Raw genomic sequence first — 27539 nt, 5'->3', positions numbered from 1 at the left:
GGATCTGGTAAACCACTTTGCGGTATACACATGCAGTATTAATTTATCTTTATTTATTTATTTGTTTATTATACCCTCAGGGTTTTCACATTACAGAAGGGAGGGGCATGTTACATGTCAAAAATGGGCAACAACACTTGATAAATATATACAAGAACGAAATTTCAATAATTGGCAGAATAATACAAAAATACGTTATATATAAACTACGTCAATAAAGAGAACCTAGCAGCAGCGATAATGCAGGTAGTACATGTTCAAGAGAACTAAGCAAGGAACAGCAAACAATCCTTCGAAACAACAAAAAATGAAAATGGTTATATATATATAACACGAAGCCGAAATCAAGTAGCGCTAAACACGTTTTGTAAAAAAAAAAAGAACTTAAAAAGTGATGTGTCGCTGATTGCGGTAGCTGATCATGGGAGTAGATTCCATTGAGATATAGTTCTTGGAATGAAAGCGTGCAAATGGGTGATGGTTCTGCATTGAGGAACATGAACTTCTTGTGGATGATCGATTCTGGGTGGTATGAATGAAGGGGTTTCAACAAAATGTTCGCGAAGGCTATTGTTATGATATTAAAGCTTATGAAAGAGACTTAGCCGGGCGATTTTACGCCGAATGGCGAGTTCGGGGAGGTTGAGCTGAGACTTCAGTAGTGTAACACTGGCCGTGTGGGTATAATTGGACAAGATAAAGCAAACTTAACGATTCTGGAGTGCTTCCTATTCATATCGTATGAATACACAGTATAAACAGTTTTGTGATTAGTTTGAGGTTGCACGAGTGTTTTCTTCCTGTACGAATGTTTTCTTTTCTTTAGATGGCTGATGACTTGCAAGGTGCTGAAAAAAGAAACTAAACTAATGTGTTGTCGGTTAGCTGCCTTCTTCAAGTTGTGAAATACTTTGTGAAGGGAATCGTAGCGCCACGTGTCCTTCGTCAAGAACTTTTGTTGACCGCTCCTTTGGCAATTTTTTTATTTATTTCTTAAGCAATGTCTCGCAAACAGATGAGACAACATACACCCGAAAACATAACCTTCCTTGATCGATGAACTTGCTTGGACACACTTGGCTCAGTCTTGCACACATAATTTGCGCAATGCAGTCATAATACTAGAAGCTATGACCCTTATTATTAGTTTGGAACGGCCCCTGCTAACACCAAACCAATTCTGAAGCTTTCGCAAACAAAACGCATACGAAGGGATGCATGCGGTACTAAGAACAAATAGAAAGACAATTTTAAGAAGAAACTTCAATTATACCAGAATAGCAAAAAAGCTGATAACTCTCCTCCAATGGCTTACCTTGTCCTGAATATGCGAGGAGGCCCCTTTCTTCAAGCGGTAGACGCGAACACGGAAACTAACATTAAATCGGCGCGACCCTGCTGAGCACACACGGAACGGACAAGAGAAAACCTGTTTGTACACACATGCGCGAGAAATGTCGAGGCCTCGGTTTTCGCTTGGCGCCGGGTGCCTGCAGAGACTAGCATGCGTCGATGACCACCCTCCCCCCGGAAAAAAGCACGCGCAAGGCACCCTAGCGGTGCCTTGATAGCCACTTTTTTTAAGCCGCCTGCACACTTTCAACTATTTTGGTTTTGTTTACTTTCGACGCACGAACGCGCCGATAGCCGTCGTCTTCTGCCAAGGTCACTGGGTCGCGCGAAGCGAACGTCTCGCCAACCGACATGCCTCGCCGTTGCGCAATTTATCGCAGAAAAACACCGCGACAGCTCCACGTGGCCGCCGAGAAACCACGTTGTGCTCGGTCTCCCGGGGTCACTGTCCCCTAAACATACACGGAAAACAAGCTTAGCGCAGCTAGAAAATTTTCCGGAATTGAGGGGTGGGGGGGTGGGGGGATGTTGTTGCTGACACGCATTTATTCACGTTTACGCCCTATGATCTGCGGTGAATATATAGTGAAAGATGAGATTTCAAAAGAAAAAGAAAAGAAATGTTTTTATCTAATTCGGCATAAAGGTGATTATTATTATTATTATTATTATTATTATTATTATTATTGTTGTTGTTGTTATTGTTGTTGTTGTTGTTGTTACACGCGAATGCAAAATTTTATTTTGTAATATTAAAAATGAAGCATATGTATAAAAACAAAATGGCCGCCATTGCAAGATGTGCCTACCACTTCAGGTCTTTATTGATTGGCGCCACTGTAAGAAGGTGTTCTTTCAGGTATAATGAGGAAGAAATGCTTGCGTAAGAACACCGGGGAAAAAAGGTCTATGGGGTCAGGTTCTTAACAGCGCACGCTGATTGATGATGGCGCTATGTCCCATGCCGTATATTGTTGCTCATTCTGTTTAGTTTTACTACACTACGGCATTGTAGCGTTGCTTTTGTCAAATATATCACCTCAACTCGAGCAAGTTGGCGCCTACCTATAACATTAAAAAACAGCGCAATATAAATGCGGATGGACCAAGACGAGTAAGGACGCCCTATAGCAACGACACAGGACTCCAGACTTCTCCACGCTTATATTGAATTTCTTTTTTTAATCTGTGGTTCCTTCTGCTATTTCCCATGTACGGTTTGTAAGCTGCTAACATGAACTCTAATATGCATTTATGTATATAACTGTGGCATCGAATAGTCACCGTAGACGCTTAGTAGCTAAGCAGACAGCGGCCGCGTTGAATCTCCTTCCACTTATCGCAAAGCTGGCGAAATATACAACTTCGCGATGAAAATATCGGAGATAAGCGCTGATTACCCTAATAAATAGGGTAGGCAACTTTATGAAGACAAGTACGACGAAGAGCACTTTACTGTCCAAACAAGATGGCGGCTAAGTGGAATGTGCGAATCTCGCCAGTATATAGTCGCCTGCACTGAAGTACCTACCCGTTTTGCGTACACAATTACGGCAACGTTGTGTTTTTCCAAGCGAAGATGTTCAGGCTGGCCATAATGTGTCCGACCCTATCTAAGAATCTCGATGTTTCGTCGCCTAGCAACCACTCGCCTTGCACAGCTGGTACGACTTGTCGTCAAGCCACGCGTAGGCCGGGGGCATCAGCTGCGTGCCGACCACGCTGGAACACTCGTGCCAAGTGGAACACCGCTACTCGCCAACTGAAGTGACGTCATGTCCAGCCGCGCATGCACCGCGCAACAACTGTTCAGCAACCAAGCCTAAGCTAAGAAATCGAGCAGTATCGAGATAGTCGCTGCCATGGGTCGACATAAGGAGGTACGTACTCCCAAGAAGGAGGCCAGGCGGGTTTCGCGAAGGTAGACTCGCTTCTATGTCGGAGAGACACCGGCAATGACAAGACGATCTCCAATACACCGAACCTCGAATAGTGGGGTGAAAACATAGTATAGCCAAGTACCATGCCATCATAACCTTGGAGCAGCCTAGTCTCATCACGATATGCTATATAGGAAATCATGAGACGAACTATGTGCTTTGGTCTTGCGTGACCTAGCGGAAACTGCGTACTTGTTGCATAACGTAACATAGTAAGAAGAAATATAAATTTTGTTTGTTTATCTTCACTTCCAAGTCTCTTGACGACACGACGTGGTGTCACATCGCAGAGATGTCATGCAGACTCGTTCAATTACTTGGATGAATGAGGCTCGCTGATGTCCGGGTTAGACTGTGTATGTAGTCCAGACTGGGAGCACAAGCTCAACTTTGTTCTCAATTCGTCGCACCCACCAAATGCGAAATAGAGGCCCGGATTCGAGTAGAATAAGGTAATCTCAGCAGCAAGCTTCCAGCAAAAAATCGCCAATGTGCTTGCATCTTCCTTTTCATACGTTTGAGTATGGTAACTGGCAATTTGAGGATAGAACTATCAGCGATTATGTTGCGTTAATACCGTTGGTAGATAAAGGGACGTCATCATAAAGCCAAAAAATAAACTAGATAAAACTTGAATGACTTCTTATCTTTATACCTGGAACACGAAGCCCGTATATTTGACAATACGTGTTACAACCCTCACATTGCACAATCTCGGAGGTTTTTTTCGGAGCACGATGGTTCAGAATGTAGTTACGAAGTGTACTCACCTGCCTCGTAGTTGTCGGACGTGACTGGCTGTTGATAACACGACGCGTCCTTAAGCCATGGTGCCTTTGGGTAATGCTAAACTTATATTCCCACAGCGCTGAAGACTACAACCGGCAGGGGCTGTGCCAAATTTTTTTTTCGTTTCTTGCTATGAGAAGGCATCAACGGAAAGCGAGTTCCTTAAAGGTGGAACAGGAGCCCTGGAAACTTATGCGCTGTGCTTCGGATATATTTGGGTTGGGGGCAGGAGGAAATTCTGGGGCCCCACCCTCACGACCACCGTCGCTGCTATAGCCAGCTAATTGAAACACCGCTTTTCCCTTCACCCCGAGCTCGATCACTTCAAAGAGAAGCCCGTATTCGATTCTTGGGGCGTCAGTCAGAAGAAAACTACCGGACGTGACGTAGAGTGTGTCGTAGTTCTGTTTGCCTCTGAAGGAGCTTAACGAAATGTACATGGCCGGCAAGTTTATTTTGGTGAGAGCTTTGGCTGAAAGCAGGAAGGGGCAAATATGGATAAAAAAGAATATATAATGCGTTCGTCGGATACGAAACGAGGGTGAATATTGTGTACAATGCCGAGTAATATTATGCGAGTTTTTGAGTTCTAAAATTGCGATATGATTATGAGAGACGCCCTAGCGGAGGGCCCCGGAAAATTTGACCAACGGGTGTTCTTTAACCTGCAGTAATATCGCACAGTACAGGGGGCTTTACCATTTCGCCTACATAGAAATGTGACGACCGCGGCCTGGATGAAACCCGTGACGTCACGGGTTCAAACCCGTGACGTCACGAGCACCGTAGACCACTTTTCCAGCGAGGCAAAATGCAATGGCAAATGCCGCCATGTTGTTAAGTTTTCCAATGGTGAAATATTCTTATCTATGAAGAAAATAGCCATGGCGCTAATATTACAGAAACGAAATGAAGACACGAGCCGACAAACACATGCGCAAAGTTCTACATATTCATCAAAGAAAACTACGCTGCTACGTACGAGGTGCCGAACGAAGTAATCTGATTAAGATATAGTAACATTGGTGAACAGAAAACATGACTAGCAAGTTTCAGGAGAGACGAATCAGAAATCAGAAACTGCATTGACCTGAACTGTGCCACAATGACCAACCGGCACACCGGAACACCTGTCCATTACAGGATCTATCCCAGTGACAGGCAAAAGAGGCAGCGTACAATTTGAACATGACACGCCTACAGGATGTTATAGCCGACTCGCAGGTCACATGGAGCAGCCGAAGCGAGACAGCACGCCAGTTGCCGTGGAAGAACTTTGCCCTTTGTTTTTTTTTTTTTCATGCGCTCATCTCTTTATAGCGACATCGTGATGACGTAACACGCGGCATTTGTAGCGTGGTCAAATTACATAGGCCGTGAAGCGCGGAGCGAAAAGTGTCGAAAACCCATTGCCGATGGCATCAACGCCCGCCGACGATTGAACGTCTAGGTGAGGAGGGGACAAACAACCCAAAACTCGATAATTTTTTTCAAAAAGTCGTAATTTTATATATGTCAAAATTAGCGGTACATTTACGTCACTGTTCATCTTACACTTGGCTCAATGACTGATTGACTCATCTTTGGGTCGAGAGCCTGAAATTGGTGGAGGTGCGGGGGGGGGGGGGGGCATATCCGGGCAATCTGGTGTCGGGTTCGTGCTTCGTTCGGTGCATTGCTGGGTCAGCGAGGCATCGCTCACTTTTGCGTAGTACTTTTAATTGCGCGTACTTTCCGTAGTTTGTTCGGTTATGTGCTGTTCACTAGCGTGACATTTACGAACTGAACTAGCCCTCACAGAATGTGCAAATAGCCGCTTCTGCGACAGCTCACATGCCTTCTCTGGCGCACGGTCTTTGGTGACGGTGCATGCGACACACTAAGCAAAGAGTACTCTACAGCTGCCAAAGCGATATTCTCAAGGCTGCTGTCTCGCTGCAGGGGTTTTCCGTGAATGGGCAACGTGAGTTTTTGAACTACTTTGCTATTGTACTTGTGAGAGAGAGAGAGAAGTGAACGTTTACTTTTGAAACAGTGCCCCGAGCAATGCCCGGGGCACCGTGTTCTTTCGTAAGGTTAAATCTCTGAAAGTACGGGTGAAACGGCCCGTGGCCCGTGAGCCGTGTTACGAGTGCTTTGCTTGTGAGAACGACGGCAATTGCCGCAGGTCGAGCACCCACTTGAATAGTTCCGTGTCTCTGTTATCAAGAGACCACTGAAGGGCCCAGCATCACACGTAATATCATTACAACATATCAAAAATAAGTTAGGTAGAAAAATAAAATGGTAATCAAATGATACAACAGAGGTTGTATCACAATTTATTCATCCTCAAAGCTTTCGGTGTATGTTGCAAGTAGGCCATCTGACTATTAGAACAATTAATCCTGCTTCCTCAATCTTCTTTTTGTCGGTCTTTTTTTTTTCCTCGCGCACGCAATTAGCGAGCCATAAGGTGCAATAAAATTGCTTACTTGTTACGGCACGTAAAAGGTCAGCAATTGAGAAAAAATTCCATTTAGCGCCATGTAGTGCAAATGCACGACGTCGGTACCATTTCTGGTTATGACGTCATATTATTATTATTATTATTATTATTATTATTATTATTATTATTATTATTATTATTATTATTATTATTATTATTATTATTATTAATTTGTGGTTAGCTGTCCCCTCCCTACTGCAGAAGGCGATTGTGGCAACGAGCCACCAACTACTGGATACATGAGCTTCTAGGGAAGTTACGCTACCAGTTTACGTATAACTAGCATGCAATCTGTATATTGATATAACATCAACGCATCCGCCTGTGTTCCGGTGGATACGCCTGGTACAGCTGCCTTTCAAGAGCGTCACTTTTTTGTGAAACATTTTCTGCAATGTAAGTTTTGTTTTCTGCAACGTTGAGTGTATTACACGCCGTGTTTGTTTTTAATAGATGTGTGCTGAAGTGAAGAGATATATATTTCTTGGGGTCTAACGTTCCAAAACCACCATATGGTTATGAGAGACCGCAGTGAAGAGATATTAGTAGGATATAGGAAACTGTCTTCACCCACCACTTGCCGCCACCTTCTAAAACACAATGTTGCCAGTCCCGGTTTTCGGGGCAACAGGCGCCATGTTGGTTCTTGCGGCCAGGCGTTGCTGCTCCGTCGCACTGCACCAGCTGCATGTTGGCGCGGGTGTGCAAGCTGCGGTATGAGCTGCGTTTGATTACCCCATAGATGTAGCTTCCGCTACGACACCATCCTCGTGCTAACCACACATAAAGAAACTTTGAAGTCTATATGCCAGGGTGCTGCGTGCCGCAATGCAAAACCATCTGGAGACCTTCCCGCTTCCCGACTTGCTCTAGCCAACGGAAACGCTGGGCTACACTCTTAGAAAAAAGGTGGTAGTACTTGCTAGCTTTGGGTAGTAATGGTTTGCCACAGTTTCAGTTTATTTAGCAATCTTTATATGTTACAACCCTGGTAGTAAGCGCAGTTAGTAACGGCAAAGGTGGTAACAGTTACTACCTCTGCTGTTACTACCAGCAGTTAGTAACTGTTACTACCCTAGCCGTTACCACCCATTGGTAGTAACTTTTAAAGGTGTCAAGAAAAAAGTAGTAACCGATAGTAGTAGTTCATTCATTTCGGCATATTATTTCTCTTCTGCACATGTTGGCTAATTAATGTCTTACAACTAGACATATTCGTTTATGAAGCGAGGTGCACGTGCCATGAAGGCGTAGAATGCATAGACCAAAGAAGCTCACTATTTTTGACGTATACATGCAGTGAGAAGTAAGCGTGGGGTATATATAGCCCCTACTTTGTAGGAGCATGTCTGGCACAGGGGGCACTGGTATTTCAGGATGAATTTTAACGAATATAAACCTATATCACTCTATTATACTACCTGGTTACGTGTGTTTAGTGACGTAGCACAAGACTTTTATTAGCATTAGTTATAAAAAATTATATCTCATATTTATTTATTTTAATATGGCCGAAAAAATACATTGTGTACAGTGATCGGAGCAATGTGCCGAACTCATTCTCAGTCCATTTGAATGCTTCACACGACTAATATATCTGCGTTTAAAAGGTAATAATCGTTTTGGGGGTTTGACGCGCCAAAACAATGATAATATTCGGAAACACGCCGCAGTGGATTAACTGTGACGGTCCTCGAGGCTAATTGTGACCATCTGGTTATTTTGATCTGCTGGTGTTGTTAATATGTGCTGTAATTTACAAAGTTTGTTGTGATTGTCTATTACGACACGTGTAGCACTTGCTTATGGTTCGTTAACTTGTACTTCTTCGTTTCGACAATATCAGAATGACGTTTACATATCTCGGTTGCGTAATTTAAAACAAAATGTATTTTCTTGATGTATGGATACCTTCTGCGTCATTTTTCCGTGTAATGATTATACGTCGAGACGATTCCTCTCATGAATTATCAGAATTGCATTCACACACTATATTAGAATAGATAGTCAAAAGTCGGGTAGCAAAGAGGTAGTAACGGGGCAAGAAATGTAGTAACGGCTGCAGTTACTGTATACTTCTTTCACTTCAGTTACTAACTGTTTACTAACGTAGGTAGTAAAGAGGTCGCAAAAGTTTAGTAACGGTTGCAGGTAGTAACTGTTTACTAACGTAGGTAGTAAACAGGTAGCAAAAGGGTAGTAACGGTGGAAGAAAGGTAGTAACCGTTGCAGTTACTACCTATTTATTTGCAGTTGCTACCTTTTTACTAACTTTTTTTTAAGAGTGTACACAAGTGAAGTGAGACTGCTTGGAGGCGACTACTTCTCGCCGTGTTTGTGAGGTGAATACCCGTTGTATTGCAAGTGGGTTGAGTATATCACCGCACATTCCGTGAAATGGCTGACTTAGCCATGCAATGAAAAGCAGTTTGAGCAAAGTAAGGACAACAACGTGCACAGTATAATAATGAATAAGGCTTCGTTCGGCTACGCTGTGCGAGCGGAAGATGGTTGAGTAAGCTTGTTTATCCCTGTAGTCGAAGCGCAGTTCCTCAATCAAATGATATGACTAGTCGAATATATGTGATCCTGCATGCATTCAGTATCTGCACTTTGTCGGTTTCCGAAGTCGTCACTGCATTCGTCGCGGAAGACGCCAGGCCCGCAAACCACCTAAGACGCTCCCGTTCACTTCTTCCTTTTCTGGCAGATGTTCGCATTCCTGCTATTTTACCTCGGTCGCTGAGGAAGGGCATTTGGAGAGCTAGACAGACGAGCGGATGAACGCATTCCCTGTAGGCGCTTGTCTTGCACAGTTGCAACGCAGCTAACTTTTTGTGTGGCTCGCCACGGGGTATTCGTTCTTCGCTTCAATGACACGCGCAACCACACCGAAACTCACTCAATTATTACAAACAGGACCTCTCTTTTATAACATAGAATGCGACAGATTTACTGTTCGTGTCCGTCCATCCCTCTGCCTATCTGTCGGTCCTGAACGGAGCAGTATATGTGCACTAAGCAAGTTGGTTGTCAGCCCATAACTCAGATATGCCCTATATGTGGTGCATCGTTATTTGTGTCGTCCTTTTGTTTCATAACCAGACACACAGATGATTTGATATCGTAAACTCCGCTTTTATTTAGTGCTTGTAGAGAAAATGTGTATGGACTCCGTATATGTGGTCGGAGCCGTGTATGATTTTTTGTCTTATTGCTTTACTCTAGGCCCACTGCGAGGACACAAGCTTCCAGCAAAGGAGGCCGGATGGTTTGAAGATACAGGCCAGATGCCGTTTGGATGCTGTTTGCAAAAAAATCTGACCTGGAAAAACTTGATTTGTCCCTCGTTGCTCCCCTTTGCTTTTCTTCTAGCCTAATATACAGGCTTGTGGGCATAGGGGGAGGGCGGTGTAATGTGATTGCATGCCCTACTTTTCGGGCAATGCTTACAGCTTGTAAGGTTTTTAAGCAGTCATTGTACAGATTCGTTCGCAGGAACTAAACTTGCTGTAAGAAATTATATTACGGAGAAACGCAATGTTTAGGGTATGAGAAACAGGCTAGCTGAGCTATTCGGTTTACAGAGAACATCGCGAGCTACCCGGTTGTTTGTTCTGCCTTCCCGGTCGTTACGAGTTCCATCATATAACCAGCACGGTTTTGAGCCTTGCACTAAGAGGCATTTGAAGTATTTGCAGTGCTAAGGTGAATATGCTTCATGAATGGCGCGCAGACATTAAAGTCCATTCATAGTGACATCGAGGTTCTCCCCCTCGCAAATATAGGCTGCCTAAATAACCCCACTCCGCCAATGTGGTGGGTCTACCAAGTGGGAGAAACGAACTGTTTTAACAGTATTTTATACAAACTCTAGTCACGGACATGTCTTTTCTGTTCTACCAAACCACGGCTAACCTCACAAAACAACCATTCAGCCTTCAGCACTTGCTATACAAAAAAAAAAAAAAACCCTCTTCTCGTTGAAACCAACGCTGCCGTCAATGTAAATGAGCGACCACTCAGAACCAACATGGTGGCCTGCCAAGTATGGGGGAAGTTTTAGCCAGTTGTAAGCAACCATGGTTGGAGTTGTCACCACCCTAAAACATGGAGACGCGCGCACATGAAGGCTCCGTAATCAAAGCCTGTAGCCTCTTTCTACTCGTGGAATCCCTGAAATAAGGTTCAATTGAAAACTAATAATGGCGCGCAAACGCACTTACTGCTTGTCATTTCTATTAGGAACACCTCAGTTGTCTCTCTTTCCGTGACGCCGTTTGCTTTCCTTAAGACATGGTTTGGCCTAAGTGTGCTGCACAACTACTACGCTTGCAGTGGTCTGCCAAGTGCCGACGCATTTTGTCGCGGACCGCCAAGCAGTCCTCTCTTGCACGGTAGATATACCTTAGCGCAGCCAGCGAGAGGAGTAGAGAGCTTTAGAAGAGGGTGCGCAATGTTTTGTGTTCGCGTTTGTCGCCACTGCTCATGTGTCCAACGCTATACACTCTCGGGTTAGACTGCCAGAGAGGCGAGCTAGCTGGTGCGTATTCACGTTAGACGACCAAACCTGCAAGCACTCGAATACTCGACTCGCTGCCCAAGCTGAAGGAAAACGAGAAGAGAGAAAGGAAAGAGCGCAGACTGCCAACTCTCTATTGTCGTTTCATGAAACCAATATATAGGCATGCCACACTGTGCTATCACGATGCGCACACAACAGGTTTCTATTGCAAAGGTGCCGCAAACAAAGCCGTGACAAAACACCTCCAAACCAACGCCACAATCTAAGCTGTGTCTTCACAAGGTGTACACTTCTATTTTGTCTATTTACTTTTTTTCATTTCACCAAGCTTCTCCAATGATGCGAACACATGAAAAGCTACTGCAAAAACGTTCTTACAGTATCTTTTCGTCCATCATATGATTATGAGAGACGCCATAGTGGAGGGCTCCACAAATTTCGATCCCTCGCGTTCTGTTCACCTAAATCGTTTAGAGCAGGTGCTAAACATGTGCTTGCTGATGGCCTTCACAATGGTGATTGCGACTACTTGTGATGAAGATAAAGCTGAGTATGAAAAACAAAGTGAGGGATCCCCAATACAATTATCTGCTCAGGTGTAGGAGATGTAAGCCTTGACGCGAAGTTACCTTCAAGCACGCAAAAGACAAAAGTTCCTCGCTCTAATGCAGTTACCCAATACAACTGCTTCACGGGAGACACTGATTACGTGTATGCTATCGTATACGTACTACTGGATTGCAACAATGAGAAAAAAAATGGCAGCATATCCACGGAGCGAGTGATGGAGAGTGGGGCGAAGCATTCGTCCGTCCATGCGTCCGTCTGTGTGACCATCCATGCGTCTGTTCGTGCGCCCGTCCCTGCGTTCGTTCATGCATCCGCCCCTGCGTCCGTTCATGCGTCCATCCATGCATCTGTCTGAGTGTCCGTTCGTCCATCTATTCAGCACTCCAAGTCCCACCATCTCGCATCTTTTTATCATATATTCCCCATATAGAAGCACCGTCATTCAGTGGACATTCCAAGGACTAAACGAGAGGTGGCACACGCACACTTTCTTACGGCTTGCGCTTCGGGTCTACTTCCCACCTTCAACCACCTTGAGTTCATGGTATATACTAGTTCACTGTATTCATGGCACTGTGGCCCAATGGTCGCTAAACCTTTCTAAAACCAAGGAGGTTACGCCCAGCGAGTATAATGTAGCAACCCTTTCTTGTCCGATAGTGCTCAATGTACATGCCGATGGCTGCTAATGGGAATCGCAGCGTGCGCGTTGACTAAAAGCCGAATGCTCCTGTCTCTCATTCCCCATTAGCAGCCGTTGGCATGTACATTGAGCACTATTTTTTGTTGTTAAACAACGCACAAAAAAATCTCTCACCGGCACCACCTTGGAGGTCAAATGTTATACCTATTTCGAGTATGTGCCACTGGTGGTTACGTACTACAAGGGACGCACAAGCCACGCCATAAGGAGCTCAAGCCACGCTTCTAAAACCAACTATGAATTGCGATTCATCGAAAAACGTGGGGGTGAGTGACGCGCACTTTGCGAGGTAGCCATAACCCCTTCAGGCGCAGCGTCCACATTTGTGGACGCCAACTTCACAGCTCAATATCTCGAAATTTACTTTGAATCTCGCGCGCAACCAGTGCTCTCTCTATCACTACATGTTGCTGCAGCGACCCGTGGCGCCATCTGCCGCAGCTGACACAAAATAACTACAAAAACAACTCTCAAAGATGGACGCCTCCACGTTTTACGGCGGCGCACGTAAGTGGCTCTCACTTTTCAAGCCCTTGCTATGTTTCATTCGAGGTGGCATGAAATTATGCACTTGTCAGTAAGAGCTAAGAGATACCTCATGCCAATAAACAAGACTTTTGCAACTAGAAACTATTTATAACGTCAAAAAGGGTGCGTAAAATACCGCGTCCACGATCGTGGACATTGCGCCTTAGTGCTGCCTTTGTTGCAGGGCAGCCATTTCGCACCGTGTGCGCAGATATGATGGTTATGTGTGATTTTTTGTCTCCAGGACTTGAAGATCATGCTTCAAAACGTCAGAAAGTTGATGATGCGACAGCAGAAGAAATCCTCATGAGAATATCAAATGGAGATATCTCAGATGGCGACTTTTCAGATGACGAATTGGAAGCAGAAAATGAAGAAAACATAGTAAGTTTGCTCGAGATTGTGAGACATTATTTTGTGTTCTCGGGAAACATATGGCACCAAACTGTCTAAAGGTACTTTGACCCTAATTTACGCTGTTTGTTTCAGCCTGCCAATGGTCAGGTGACCGCATCCACGACCACAGCTGCACTGCCTGCACGACCAGACGCCACGGTCAGCTCGAACGCACCTGCGGCATCTACGAAGGCTGAGTTCAAATGGGTGAAGAAAGATTTTGCTCCAAGTGATGTTGACTGCCACTACAATCCTGAAGTAGCCTCGACATGCCAGCAGCCACTTGTGTATTTTAGCAAGTATTTCACCGAACAGATATTTGAAGACCTTGCTGAATTCACAAACAGGTATGTCCTGCAAAGAGACGGTGCCGTATTAGCCACTACAAAAGAAGAGATCAAAATATTTTTTGGAATGCTCATGCTGATGGGTGTTCTGAAATACCCACGCGTCAGAATGTATTGGCAAACTGCAACGAGGATTCCCGCAATAGCCGATTCGATGGGCGTGAAGCGATTCTTCAAAATCAGAGGCGCTCTCCACATAAGCGACGCTAATGAAGAACGGGACCCGAACAGCCAAGACAAATTTTGGAAAGTTAGGCCGTTGCTAGAAGCTGTCAGAAGCCGCTGCTTACAGCTTGTTCCCTTGGAACAGAATAGCATCGATGAACAGATGGTGCCGTTCACAGGACGCATTGCTGCAAAGCAATTTGTGAAAGGAAAACCGAACCCAGAAGGCGTGAAGGTTTTTGTACGCTGCAGTTTTGACGGTCTTGCACATGACTTTGAGTTTTACCAAGGGAAGGGAACGGGAGTGAGCAAAGAACATGCACATCTTGGCCTTGGTGGCTCCGTCGTAATGCGCCTTGTTGAAAGCCTCCCGAAGGCACAGAACATCAAGTGCTACATGGACAATTATTTTACGTCCGTGAAGCTCTTTCTTGAGTTAAAAAAGATCGGCATTTTGGCTAGTGGCACAATTAGGGGAAACCGCTTGGCAGGATGCGTCATGAAAACAGACAAGGAAATGAAGAAAGAAGGACGGGGAAGCTATGATGAGCGGGTTTCCCAGAACGACGAAGTTGTCCTTGTTCGTTGGCAAGACAACGGGACCGTCAACATGGCTTCTACCCACCTTGGAGTTGGAAATATTGGCACCGTGAGAAGATGGAGCGAATCCCAAAAGGTCCACGTTGACATTGACTGTCCAGAGGTAGTCCTGGACTACAACAAATACATGGGTGGAGTAGACAAACTAGACTTCATCATGTCCCTCTACCCAATGCGGACGCGAACGAAAAAGTGGCCTGTGAGAGTGATTTCCCATTTTGCATCTTTTGCGCTCTCCAACAGTTGGCTTGAATACTTAAGGGATGCCAATAAAGCAGGGCTACTAAGAAAAGAGACACTGGACATGATGGCGTTCCAAACAGACGTCGCGAATTGCCTGCTGAACAGCAATAAGCCACAAAAGAAGCGTGGACGTCCGAGCAATGACAACTCCCGAACAGTGAAAAAGAAGGTACCCAATGCTTCACCACTACCAGTCAGCACTGTTCGCTATGATGGGATTAATCATTGGCCGCAGCAAGTAAACATGGCTAACGCACAACGCTGCCGGAGAGAGGAATGCACATCCAAAAGCCGTGTCCGCTGCAGGAAATGCAACATTTTCCTTTGTCTGACATCTCAGAACGACTGTTTTTATTTGTTTCATACCAAATAGACTCTTTCTGATTATTTTTGCGGAAAAGACTTCCTAAGCAGTGTTCCTGCAATGATTATTTGCGAGCCTCCGAAATAAAAGCGTTTGTTTTCTTCTTCTCCACCGTTCATGGGTATTGCAACAAGGAAAGCGAGATGTAAAATATGTATTTACTAGAGCCTATACAACAGGCAGTATGGCGAAAAACCCACGCACAAGCCATGGCGCACCTTCGTCGTCTTCCTTTCCCTGCGTCTTCGTGCGCGCGCTTGGGTAACGGTCACGTGACAATATGACTGCTTTGAGGCGCAATGTCCACATATGTGGACGCCATTGAAAAATTGAACCAATGAATTTTTTTCTGAATTTCTTGTGGATTCCTTCTTTAATAGCGTTATGTATTCATAATCTGAACAAAATTTTTTTTTCGCTACGTCAGATTTAATTCGCGCCTGAAGGGGATAAGCAACGTGCGGTGCTCATTCGCAGCACATGATCCAAGTTCACTGAACTTGAGTTCCATATGTAAATCCCTCAAGAATACCAGATAAGGTGAGATAACAAGCCAAAAGGAACTGGCCATCAAACATCGTTGATGCTTACTGAAAGTGCGTCTTGTGGTGCGCATTTCGAATGAGAAAACCGTCCACTTAATTGGAATTGTGCAGCAAAATACGCAGCTGCAATGGAGTAACTGCAACAGCACGGTGACTATTTAGTGCAGTAAATGCGACATCGGCCTATGCATCCAATCCTTCATACCATTTACCATTTGGTGCCCAAGAAATTGCTAAAGTTATTTTTGGTGATGTGTCAAGGCCCAAAATATAATTTTACGATTTCTATTTTTGCTGTCGACTAAAGAGCCCAGCGTGGCCATATGGTCACGAGCCATATCTTGTGAACGAAAAGTTTGTTCGCGATAGAATTTTCAGCGTGATCTATGCAGACACAGGTACGATTAAAAATTGCATCTGTTTTCACTATACTCATAAAAAATAGAAACCGGTACTCAATGGGTGCGGTCAATATAATTGATTAAAAGTCTTGTGCAACGTTAGCTCGCGCACTTAATAAAATTGTACACTACATAAATACAGGCGCATAACTTAAACTCTTTATCCTGTAATGTCTAGACGATCACCGGCCGCAGCTGCGTTCTTCAGAGTTACGGGCATATGTACTTTGCATTTCGAACAGGCTACCCAACAATCGACCACATTCATACTATCAATGAGGTATTAGAGAAATGCTCAGAATATAGCCAACGACTATACATATAGCCTTCATAGATTACGAGAAGGCGTTTGATTCAGTAGAAACATCAGCAGTCGTGCAGACACTGCGGAATCAGGGCGTCGATGAAGTATATATAAACATCCTGGAAGAAATCTACAGGGGTCAGCTGCAACCATATTGCTTTATAATGAAAGCAATAGAATACCAATCAAGAAGGGTGTAAGGCAGGGGCATACAATCTCCCAATGCTATTTACCGCGTGCTTACAAAAGGTTTTCAGAGGCCTAGAATGGAAACAGTTAGAGAGCAGTTAGAAAGCAGTTCTGGGGAGCTATTCTGGCGCGCTGTCCAATTCGTGGACACGTTCCACTCGGCCTTTCCTGATTGGCTGGAGATGGCGAGCAGTGCATCGTCTGTTAACGGTCTTCCTCAACGTCATTTTGACGCTGCGCAGCTTTTTCTTAACTCTCGACACAACTGAGAAAGACGGAATGCGTTTCGCCCCAACGAGTGCTGCTCCCAGAGATCCGCTTTTAGACGACGCACATCTCAGGGCAGTGCATGGACTTCAGTCGCGTTAGCCCTTGAATAAGGTTTAATGCGGCCGCCCACCTGGCGCCGCATAATCGACTATATTGCGGGTGCGTTTGAGAGGCGCCGCACTGCGCTGTTAACATTTGTGTTTGGTATCTTTAACAACTAAACAAACGCTGTCATGGTAGACGCATAGTCATGGATACGAATTGGTTGGTGCGTACGATCTTTCGTGACCTTACTAATTCACATCGCGATGTACTGAAACAACAAGATATCGACTTAGCAGCCCGAAATGACGGGGCCCAGATGCCTTAAGGGAAAATAGTCTATAATCTGCACGCGGTCCCTGCATCGTTCTTCAAACGTCTCAACACGTTCATACGCACATTCGGACTTTTTAAGAGTCACGTTGCTCTACATTTCATCCACTTAGTTTCTTTTTACGCTGATAATGTGCTGGCACCCTTGGTGTGCCGACGAGGTCAAGCACGCAATAGCGTCACCACTCATTTGTGTGTGTGTGTGTGTGTGTGTGTGCGTGCGTGTGTGTGTGTTTGTGTGTGTGTGTGTGTTTGTGTGTGTGTGTTTGTGTGTGTGTGCGCGTGCGTGCGTGCGTGTGTGTCTGTGTGTGTTTGTGTGTGTGCGCGTGCGTGTGTGTTTGTGTGTGCGTGTGTGCGTGTGTGCGTGTGCGTGTGTGCGTGTGTGCGTGCGTGTGTGTGTGTGTGCGTGCGTGCGTGCGTGTTTGTGTGTGTTTGTGTGTGTGTTTGTGTGTGTGTGTGTGTTTGTGTGTGTGTGTGTGTGAGAGAGAGAGAGAGAGAGAGAGAGAGAGAGAGAGAGAGAGAGAGAGAGAGAGAGACTCTGGCGAATCGGACACAGCAAGAATAGCTCCCCTGTCCGCTATTTATTTAGCCCGGACGCGCGTTTTAACAACGAAGCTATTTTGCAGGTCATTCGTTGTTTATACTTTGTATACCGAAAACCATAGCCTTCATAATAGAGTATACTTCACAGAAATTGCGTGAATTCCCCTACTAATTATTCCCACTCAGAAGAAAAAAGGTAACACTTCGACCAACAAATGGGTATTTGCCACACAAATTTACGCGGCCTATTAAGAAACTATCTGGAAAACATATTGTGGGCTATAGCAAACAGGGACGTTATGGAGACGACAGCACCATGCGCTAATTTCAACAATTTTATTTTGAGATAACGCCAAACTAATTATCCGTGCACAGAGGTGCCCCCAGCCCAATCATTAGCCATGGCCAGAAAAGCCCTCTGTCGACCTAAAAGGCCGATTGATGGTGCAGCTCACGCAGGAGTCACTACTGCGAAAGATAGTTACTACTGCGAAAGATAGTTATGGCTTCCATATTCTCTCTGACATATTTATCTTTAAGCTTTGACAGTACCATACAACCGCATACCAAACAATTTGCAGACAAATCATTATAATTCTTGTTGTTTTAAAAGTTTACCTTTTGTTCACGAAGACGATCGTGAGTGCGCTATCCCCTTTGACCTATATACTTTATATATTTATTTCCACAGCTAAGCGTAAGCTCGTACGCCACCTCTTTTACGCAATTCACAAGAAAATAAGTACATATATATGTCCCAAGCTGTCCCAAGTTTACCCCCAGTTTCACCACTGGAAACGGCATGTTATTGATAATAAATTTTGACGAAGATATTGAAAAAAATCTAAGCAAAATGTAGTGTACCTTGCACTACATCGCGCAAGGCTGTATCACAGTGAAAGTGTGGACATGCCAGGCCCGTAGACAGAAAAGGCCACGCCATGGTGCCCCCCCCCCCTGAATTTGGATCGAAGGGGGCGTTTCACAGAGCGCATATAATGAAAATAAGTGTTCGTCAAAGCGTTCATCAAGTGCCCCCCCCCCCCTCCTTCTTCGCAAGAAATCCCTGGTTACGGGCCTGAGACATGTATACAGCTGGTCCGGGCTTGGTTAGATATATACGGCCTTTTGTGTATGACTGCCAGCATCTGCACGCGAATTTACACCATTTGCGTTATGTTGAGCTTGTTTTGCCGCAGCGCCACAGGCTAGCCGGCGAATTCAAACGCCGCTTTCCCTTTCACCCCGAGCTCGGTCACTTGAAAGAGCAGCCCGTCTTCGGCTTTCGTGGCCTCGGGCGGGAAACTGGCGGAAGTGACGTAGAGCGTGTCGTAGTTCTTGCCCCCGAAGCAACATGACGTGGTGAACTTGGCCGGAAAGTCGATCTTGGTGAGGATCTTAGCTGAAAGCAGGAGGGGAGAAATTAGGGTAAAACAGAAAATAGATTGCCACCGTCGAATATTCATGTGTCATTAGCAATATATTGTGAGTGCACTTTTGTTGTTGTTTTCTGCAACCACTGTTTACACTGACGTTTGTGTAGGGTGTCCGGGACACCACCAAGCTGACCGATCATCTTTTTTCCCCCGTCATCTCCCGCAACAATATTGTCGTAAATAAATCAATAAATGAAATGAAATGAAATGAAATATATCAATGTAAGGTACCATTCTGGTCAACGTCAAATTCTCTAATGTCAAAGTTTCAATCCTGTAACTTTGGTCATCGCAGTGCTCTGGGTCAGTTAGAGCTGACTAGTTGATAAACGAATTTGATAATGGAATTCTGCAGTGTCCTTCCCCAACACTACGCATTTTCTGAATGTAGCACATTATAAATAAGTTATCAAAATTCACACACACACAAAGCTAGCTGCAGTGATGTGTTCCATACTAAAACTAATTTCATAAGTCGCATATCAAGCTGCTCCATCTCATTATAGTTGTAGCCCTTCCAGAAAGCAGTGCGTTCACCACCCAAAACGAAACTTGTGCTGATGGGGGTCATGGGGCGCCATGTTTCATGTGGTGCCAAGTTTTTATGCCTTCATTTGGAGTCTGCGGCAGAAGACGTCTTTACTACGATGTTTACGTCAAATTGTAAATCATCCCTAAATGTTCAAGATTTTGAAAACTATATAACGTCAATAAAGTTTGATTCAGTGTGAATTCCGAATTCAAATATGCTCCTGTATTTTTTATCGCAACCAGCACACGTCGATTTTTGGCATGTTATACCGTTGACCTCCTCTCAATAACTAACGCCCTCAAAAATGAAATTCTCGCAACAAAGTCATTTTGAGTTTGCGGCGAACGTCCATAGAGTTCCATGCATTCGCCCCATCTCGACAGCGAAGATATTAAAAAAAAACTTCAGCAATAAGAAAAAAAAATCTAGTAGAAATCCGCCGAACTTTTTTTTCAAACCGTGGGCTGGTTAGGAATAAAGAGGCTCGAAGCTTGCAACCCAGCTCATTCGACAAGTCTGGCGCGAACATTTCCGCAAAAAAGCATCGATAAGATCATAGCACTTCGCATTCGATCGGATGGTGATTGTAACGTGACATCTATTCAAGTTACACAATACGCTTTTGAACTGCAAAAAGGGAAACTGAACTGCAGGAGTAATAATGGATAAAAGTCCAGTGAGCACTGTATTCCGAACAATTACCCTTGTTCGTTATCTAGAAGACATGGGTCGCCAGGCATGTATACGTTTGTCGCTGATGCATCCTTGCAGAGCACATCGTTTCCGCAAGTACCGAAGAAAGAACTCCGCGTGAAATGTAATCCGCATCGTTTCACTGCCCGTTGGACACTGTACTGAAGACATTCACCGCAGAATATCGCACTCAGCAGAGGACGAACGCAACCTCGGAATACTAGAACACGTGAGTGGGTGTGTCATCACAGACGAATTTTATGAGCGTCCTCAGTGCAAGAGCTACACTGAGTAATAATAACGTGGGCAGAGGTAGCTAGAAAAAATCTTTTCCTGATAATAAAAAAGCTGTCATAAATTTTTTGTTCATTACACCTACATAATATTGTTTAGGGAAATAAATGACATTTGTATAACATAGCGATTGCTTCGACTTTGAGTCATTTTCACCATTCGTGTCTGTTCCCTCTACACTTAGTCGCACTTTAATCACCGCTCCCATAGATCCCCATGATGATGTCACGGACGATGTCTTGTGAGCCGCTTTTCACCAGAACTTTCGAGACATAATCGAATAGGCCTTGGCGAGCCTTGGGGGAAAATAAAAAAACAAGCAAGAGAAAACACGCCGTGATGGCCATGTGACGGTGTTCGGCCTACGGGTGCACCAAACGTTGAGGGAGAGCGTAAGATAAGAGTACAGGAGAAAATAACAATAGATGTCATTACGATTATTTCATTCAGAGGCCTTTATTCAAAGGAACAAGTTGGCTTCACCCTTTGACTATCCTGTCACCGGTTCATGCCATTGAGGAAAATATTTATGCTACCACCTCTTCGAAATCTGGGTCTGCAAGTATCAGAATCAGTTAATATCATTTCATTTGGCGCCTCTACTCTGGGCTACGGTCCCAGGAATGATTTCCTTGCCACTGGAGATTTTATGAGTCAATCTAGAAGAATGTGTAGCAGAATTTTCCACACTTTCAATATATTGTTACCAATAAATCGTACTGCAATTGGTAATATCAGTTAATTCTATAGCTAAGACTAGTTTTACACTAAAGAACATTGTGAAAACATCACTTACTACTCGGACAATTCCCTGCATTGGGTATTTGAAATGCGGAGGAGAAGAGTCCTCTTTGGCGGACGCGCAAGGGACACTTTCTTTAGGAGAGCCTTGCCATTCCAATATTTGTCATAATCTATGTTATTCGGTTTAATACCTGCGCATTCACCAACAAGCTGGCCGAATCTCGATGCCGGAGTCCCTACAGGAATCTCTCACAGCTGTCAACTTGACGGAATTTCGAACCCTCCAACGAGTGCCACAGAGGCAGTGCGGTTGTCGTGTATCCCTCGGCGGCCGTGTACTTCGACTTATTACAATCAAACCTTCACTGTTCGCTGTATCTACTGCTCGGACTACATTTAGCCATTTCAACACTCTTCCGAAAAATTTACAATGAGAACGAAAATTGCTGCAGTTCTCTTCGGTTGTCGACGTGACTTTTTCGTGCAGAGACTGCCGCATTATCTTTCCCAAAGGCAACTGACGAAGCGAATCAGTCCCTATCTATCTATCTATCTATCTATCTATCTATCTATCTATCTATCTATCTATCTATCTATCTATCTATCTATCTATCTATCTATCTATCTATCTATCTATCTATCTATCTATCTATCTATCTATCTATCTATCTATCTATCTATCTATCTGTCTGTCTGTCTGTCTGTCTGTCTGTCTGTCTGTCTGTCTGTCTGTCTGTCTGTCTGTCTGTCTGTCTATCTATCTATCTATCTATCTATCTATCTATCTATCTATCTATCTATCTATCTATCTATCTATCTATCTATCTATCTATCTATCTATCTATCTATCTATCTATCTATCTATCTGTCTGTCTGTCTGTCTGTCTGTCTGTCTGTCTGTCTGTCTGTCTGTCTGTCTGTCTGTCTGTCTGTCTGTCTGTCTGTCTGTCTGTCTGTCTGTCTGTCTCATACGTGCATGCTTCTAAGTAGGAAGCACTGAACTTTTTATTTTATTTGTCTCGTCCATGCCGAGGCATTGCGACGTACCACTTACCGGTCTCTGGGTCGACCTGCACCACAGCGCCGGCCTCGAAGCAGGCAATCCAGAGTTTGTTGTTGGCGTCGGTTGTCATGCCGTCGGGGTAGCCCAGCTTCTCGTAGCCGGGGGACACCCTGAACTCGGCCAGAACGCGGCGGTTAGCTGCGCCAACGACGAATCCTCTCTTAGTGTTTTATCATATCCATCTTCATGTTCACTAACGTCATGGTGAGGATTATATGAAGTGAATTTGGTATTTTCTGAGCATTCATATTCTCTGTTACGTTTAAATTCACACTAAAACTGTCATTAGGACCGAAAATTTTGGCTGAAACAGAAAAAGTGTGAATAGAAAACACAAGTGTGAGGTGGTGAAAGTCGGGCTAGTTGGGACGTAAAACTCAAACGTGGCACTTAAGGTTCCAGACCAATTTAGTAATGACGTCATACATAGTCTATGGCGGCATCTTCATCGGCACAAGTAATTAATTGATTATAGCCAAACATGAAACCAATTACGCTTTAATGAAGCTGCATACCCCGAACAATGTAATTTTGGGAACGCCATACTTGTGCATGGGCATTATTTTCGCCTTTACGAAAATAGAATGGTTTTCTCCTTTACTTCTCTTTCATCCCTCTTTCTGACCCCTATTTTGCCAGCCCTGGACAGGGTAGCAAACCTGTCACTAGCATGAGATTAACTTCGCTGTCTTTAATTCATTTTTATCTGTGTTTTTATTGTCACGGAGAGGTGACGTGACGTAGGTCATAGCCTGTAAGTCCTTATTTGGCCGATCTTGTGGCTGGATAACAGAAAGTCGGATTACAGCGAGACACTGACACTGATAGCGGCGAACGGAGCGTCGGCCGTCGATCAACTGACAAGTGGTCAGGCGCGTCGTCATTATACATATGCTGTCCAATATAGCAGCGCTATTGCTATCGGCCACGCAAGTTCCTGAAGAATCTGTAATGTTCTCTTGCGCACGTCGCAAGGTTTTAGATTATTTCGATGGTTCTTTAGTCAAACGGCATAGTTGCGCAATGCAGCACTTACACATGTAATGGTGCGATCACAAAACGTGAGAAAAACCGCGGCACAATGATGGGACAGGTTCGACACAGTAAAACTATGAATTGCGCCCTGCGCCCCCCCCCCCTTTTTTTTGGGCGATTAGGTGTGCCCCATCTGCCCCTTCACATGCGTACTACGATGTTCATTAGTCGAGGGTGCACTTCCGGCTTCCATTACACTGCGTAGGCACCGAGAAATACAACAGCGCCATATTCACAAACCAACATTGGCCTTGCCTCAGGTTTCCTTACACATTACATGAGCTATAGTGGCGCAGAAATGGCAACCGGGTAAAAGATAACAATATAGTATCACGAATCGTGGTCTCCTCAGTTGGTCAAGCGCAATGAGGGCTTAAACTCGATGATAAGAAAAACCTGGGGTAAGCATGCCTAGTGAAGTGAATACAGGCCACGGTGTAAGATACAGGCCTACGTTGCGTAGCCAAGCCGCACGGAGGAAAGGGTTTAGTTTCCCGGATTGTTTTTAACTTTACACGTGTTGTTATGCCCGAGGCATGGTCCTCGTTCGGAAGCGTTTCTTCCTACGAGAACGAGCGCAATTCCAGCGAACTCCCCCCCCCCCCCCTTACACCTTACACGCAGGCACCTTACACCTTACACGCAGACACCGCCATACCACGTGCAGTTTCGCCAAAGGCTTCGCCTCCTCCGCCGAGCCCCGAGAGCTGGTCTCAGAGAAAATACCAAAACGTTATTCAAGGCCATGCCGGCCCGATGTTTGGGGATTTTGCCCCAGCCGACGTCGTCGTGATGTGGCTGGCCCAGTACAAACTATAATATGCTGTAAACGTTGCTACCTGTTTTGTTTTTCAAAACGATTGTCTCTCTACTTTCGCTTCTGGATAAAGGCTTCGGCGACGTTGGTTCGGCGGCTCGCCGATCCTGGCTACCGCTACCATGGTACACAGCGAATTCACAACTGTGGCGGAAGTGGTGGGATGTCATCAAACCCGAATTCTTAACAATGGTGGGATGCCATTAAACCCAATCTCCTAACAGCGTACCAACTCATGAATGAACATACATAGAGTATACCTGGTGGTCAAGGTACTCGACTGCTGACCCGCAGGTCGCGAGACCAAACCCCAGCCGCAGCAGCCACGTTTTCAATAGAAGCCTCAAGGCTCATGCACTCAGACTTGGCAGCGCGCTAAAGAACCCCAGGTGGTCAATCTTTCTGGAGCATAACACTACGGCGGCTCTGACCGATTTATATATGAGGTTTAACGTCCCCAAACCACATGATTATGAGAGATGCCATAGTGGAGGGCTCAGGAAATTTTGACCACCTGGTGTTCTTTTGCACCCAAATCTCAGAACATGGGCCAACAACATTTCCCTCCATCGTAAATGCAGCCGCCGCAGCCGCCGCAGCCGGGATTCGATCCCGCGACCTGCGGGTCAGTAGCCGAGTACCTTAGCCACTGGACCACCGCAGCGGTGCCACTACGCCGAATCTCCTAATCAGATGGGGGTTTTGGAAAGTTAAACCACATCAATTAAAAATTATGGAACCATGAAGCTTCACCTTCAGGAGTTGAACCAGACATCGAGATCCTGTTTTTAGTGCGTGCTTCAAACACTTAGTGCATGGAACCTTTTCGAACTTGCTGTACATCCATTACGTGACCTTAAGAGAATATATAGGTGCAGTAGCGTGTGTGCCTTTTGTAGTGGCAATCACATGTTCTGACGGCGGCTGGCAATGGACGCTTGTACCACGCGTTACTTTATGTTGCATTGTTAAACACGTATAAGGATGCGTGTGCTTGTAAATCTTGAAAGCTACTTTCATTGCATTTCCAAGCTGAGGAAGTTCTTTCCCTTGTATTCACAAGCAGACCCGTGGTCTTGTCATAGAACATCCGCTCGCCACGCAAACGACCCGTCTTCGATCCCCACTCAAACCCAAACGACCCTGGTTCGGTCCCCACTCTGACCCAGCATTTTTTTGTCCTTTATTTTATTTGCATCGTTCTCGATATTTCGGTCACGCATTATAAGATGATTTTTCCGCTGACAACCCACGACAACCGAATTTATGCGAAATGAGCTCTTTAACGTTGTCGCGTTGAAGTTGTACATAAAGTAGAATTCCCTTCTCGCTCCCCCTCCCCTTTGAAAATGTTTGGCTACACTATTTGATGTCCTAGATTACGGCTGCCTGCAGCACGGGTACCTTCACACTAAGACCGGAGGTGAACAACAACCATGACTGCATGTGGCGTGCGTCCCACTTAAAAACGTCCGCGATGTTCCCCGCGTGTGCCCTCAATATATGACTAAACGAAGGGTACACCTATAGGTACCCAGCAATGCCGTTTAAGAGATCTGATGGTAGCGCCAGCACACAGCCTAGCGAGTAGGCGCAGCAAAACTGAGTCTTCCAATGCGTAGCCTAGCGCGTAGACGCTGCGAAACCGGACTTGCCCGCGCATATTCTTTTCTTATTTAGTTGAGAGCAGGGGGTCACGGCTGATTATTTAAGCGCCTAGGAAGCGTTCTTTGAAAACGTGCCAAAAAGGGCAATGACACTTCAGCGTGTCTCTGTGTTCAGCGAGAGTTTCATTTACTTGGTATCCCTGGCGGTTGGTACCAACTGCTGAGGCGGTCCGAAAAGCTTCGTCGCGCCCTCTGGTCCACCGTTGGATGCCTAAAACAAAACGTAGACTACCGACGTGTACAACAGCACCTAAAAAAAACGCGCATGCGACCAAAGCACCTTCAAAAGCCACCTTTGTGTACACTCGCCAGAGGAAAATTTTTGGCGCACTACGCCACCACCGAATTATATAACGAGCTTCTCTGTAGAAGAAAAGCCATCCTTTTCAGTTGTGTCTGTGATCTTGCATGAGGGTTCAGAGTTTGGCCATCAATCTAACCCGCAAAAGAAAACTCGGAGAAAGGGCACTCACTGATATCCCCTGATATGAGGTCGAAGTCAAAAGCGAGCAGCTTTCCGGGCACAGAGTCGTTGTAGAACATGGTCTTGTTGTCAACCGTCCAGGTGATTCCGTTGGAGAGGGATACCTTGTCTAGCTTGTGCTTCAACTCTCCGTTGGAGAAAGACCAGAGGTTATTCTTGCCTTGCACCATTCCCTTGAGGTCGACCTTTGTAGGCATCGTACCTGCAACATTGAGCGAATCATACGCTATGATTCATACGCTATGAAAAAAGACGACAGTCTTTTTTTTTTTTTGGGGGGGGGGTGCTTTGACGCAAAAATTTTGGTCTGTCTGTCTGTCTCTCAGTACACTTGCTGAATTGTCCACCGAAACGATACCCCACACGGCCAAAATCCAACCTGATCTGCAGCGTCCACCACTATTGCTAAAGTTTCAGCGTTCATACTTGTGGAATGGCCAATTAAAAAGCAATTACTGCGCATATCCGAGGCACGCTAACAACACGTAAATATTCTGTAGCTCCGCGGTGGTCTAGTGGCTAAGGTACGCAGGTCACGGGATCGAATCCCGGCTGCGGCGGCTGCATTTCCGGGGGAGGCGGAAATGGTGTAGGCGCGTGTGCTCAGACTTGGGCGCACGTTAAAGAACCCCAGGTGGTCGAAATTTCTGGAGCCTTCCACTGCGGCATCTCTCATAATCATATGGTGGTCTTGGGACGTTAAATGACAAATTAATGAATTGACACTGGCATGACACTGGCGTTCACATGCGCTACTTTGGTAGACGAGAGACTTCTGTTTAAACTTGTGATGGAGAGATATTTACACAGTCGCACTATGTTAACATGTTGCGAAATTATTCTGTACGTGTTATCCTGAAATATTGACCATCTGGTGTTCTGCACCAACAACGCACAATACATGGGCCTGTATCGTTTCGCCTCCATCCAAACGTGACCCATCAAGCCTGTTACCATCGGGTCAGCAACCGATGTGTGGAAATGATTGAGTTACAGGGGCTCAAACAACCATTTCGGCTGGTTGTCGCTTGGCGTCGCCAACCTTCTCCGCTGCGCATACTTTGTAGGCGTATACCGTCAAAGTGGCTACGACCACGTAGAAAACACAAGATGACGTCAGCGATTACGTCATTGGC

The 27539-nt window shown here is 45.2% G+C and overlaps 1 protein-coding gene across 1 annotated transcript in view; it reads right to left on the bottom strand.

Moving 5' to 3' along the window:
• The window catches only part of LOC119163171 (uncharacterized), a 60669-nt gene that overhangs the window by 18141 nt on the left and 14989 nt on the right, over positions 1-27539 (bottom strand). Inside the window, exons 4-7 of the mRNA XM_075874507.1 lie at positions 26393-26605; positions 22392-22538; positions 18848-19040; positions 3006-3075 (exon numbers count right to left, since the gene is read on the bottom strand). Of these exons, the coding sequence (XP_075730622.1) occupies positions 3006-3075; positions 18848-19040; positions 22392-22538; positions 26393-26605 (623 nt within the window). The remainder of the gene's footprint in view (positions 1-3005; positions 3076-18847; positions 19041-22391; positions 22539-26392; positions 26606-27539) is intronic.

Source organism: Rhipicephalus microplus, chromosome 9, assembly GCF_043290135.1.
Source record: "Rhipicephalus microplus isolate Deutch F79 chromosome 9, USDA_Rmic, whole genome shotgun sequence".
In the NCBI taxonomy this organism is placed as follows: Eukaryota; Metazoa; Arthropoda; class Arachnida; order Ixodida; family Ixodidae; genus Rhipicephalus; species Rhipicephalus microplus.
Note: the sequence above shows the minus strand (reverse complement) of the source record. Positions and strands in the feature narration are given on the sequence as shown.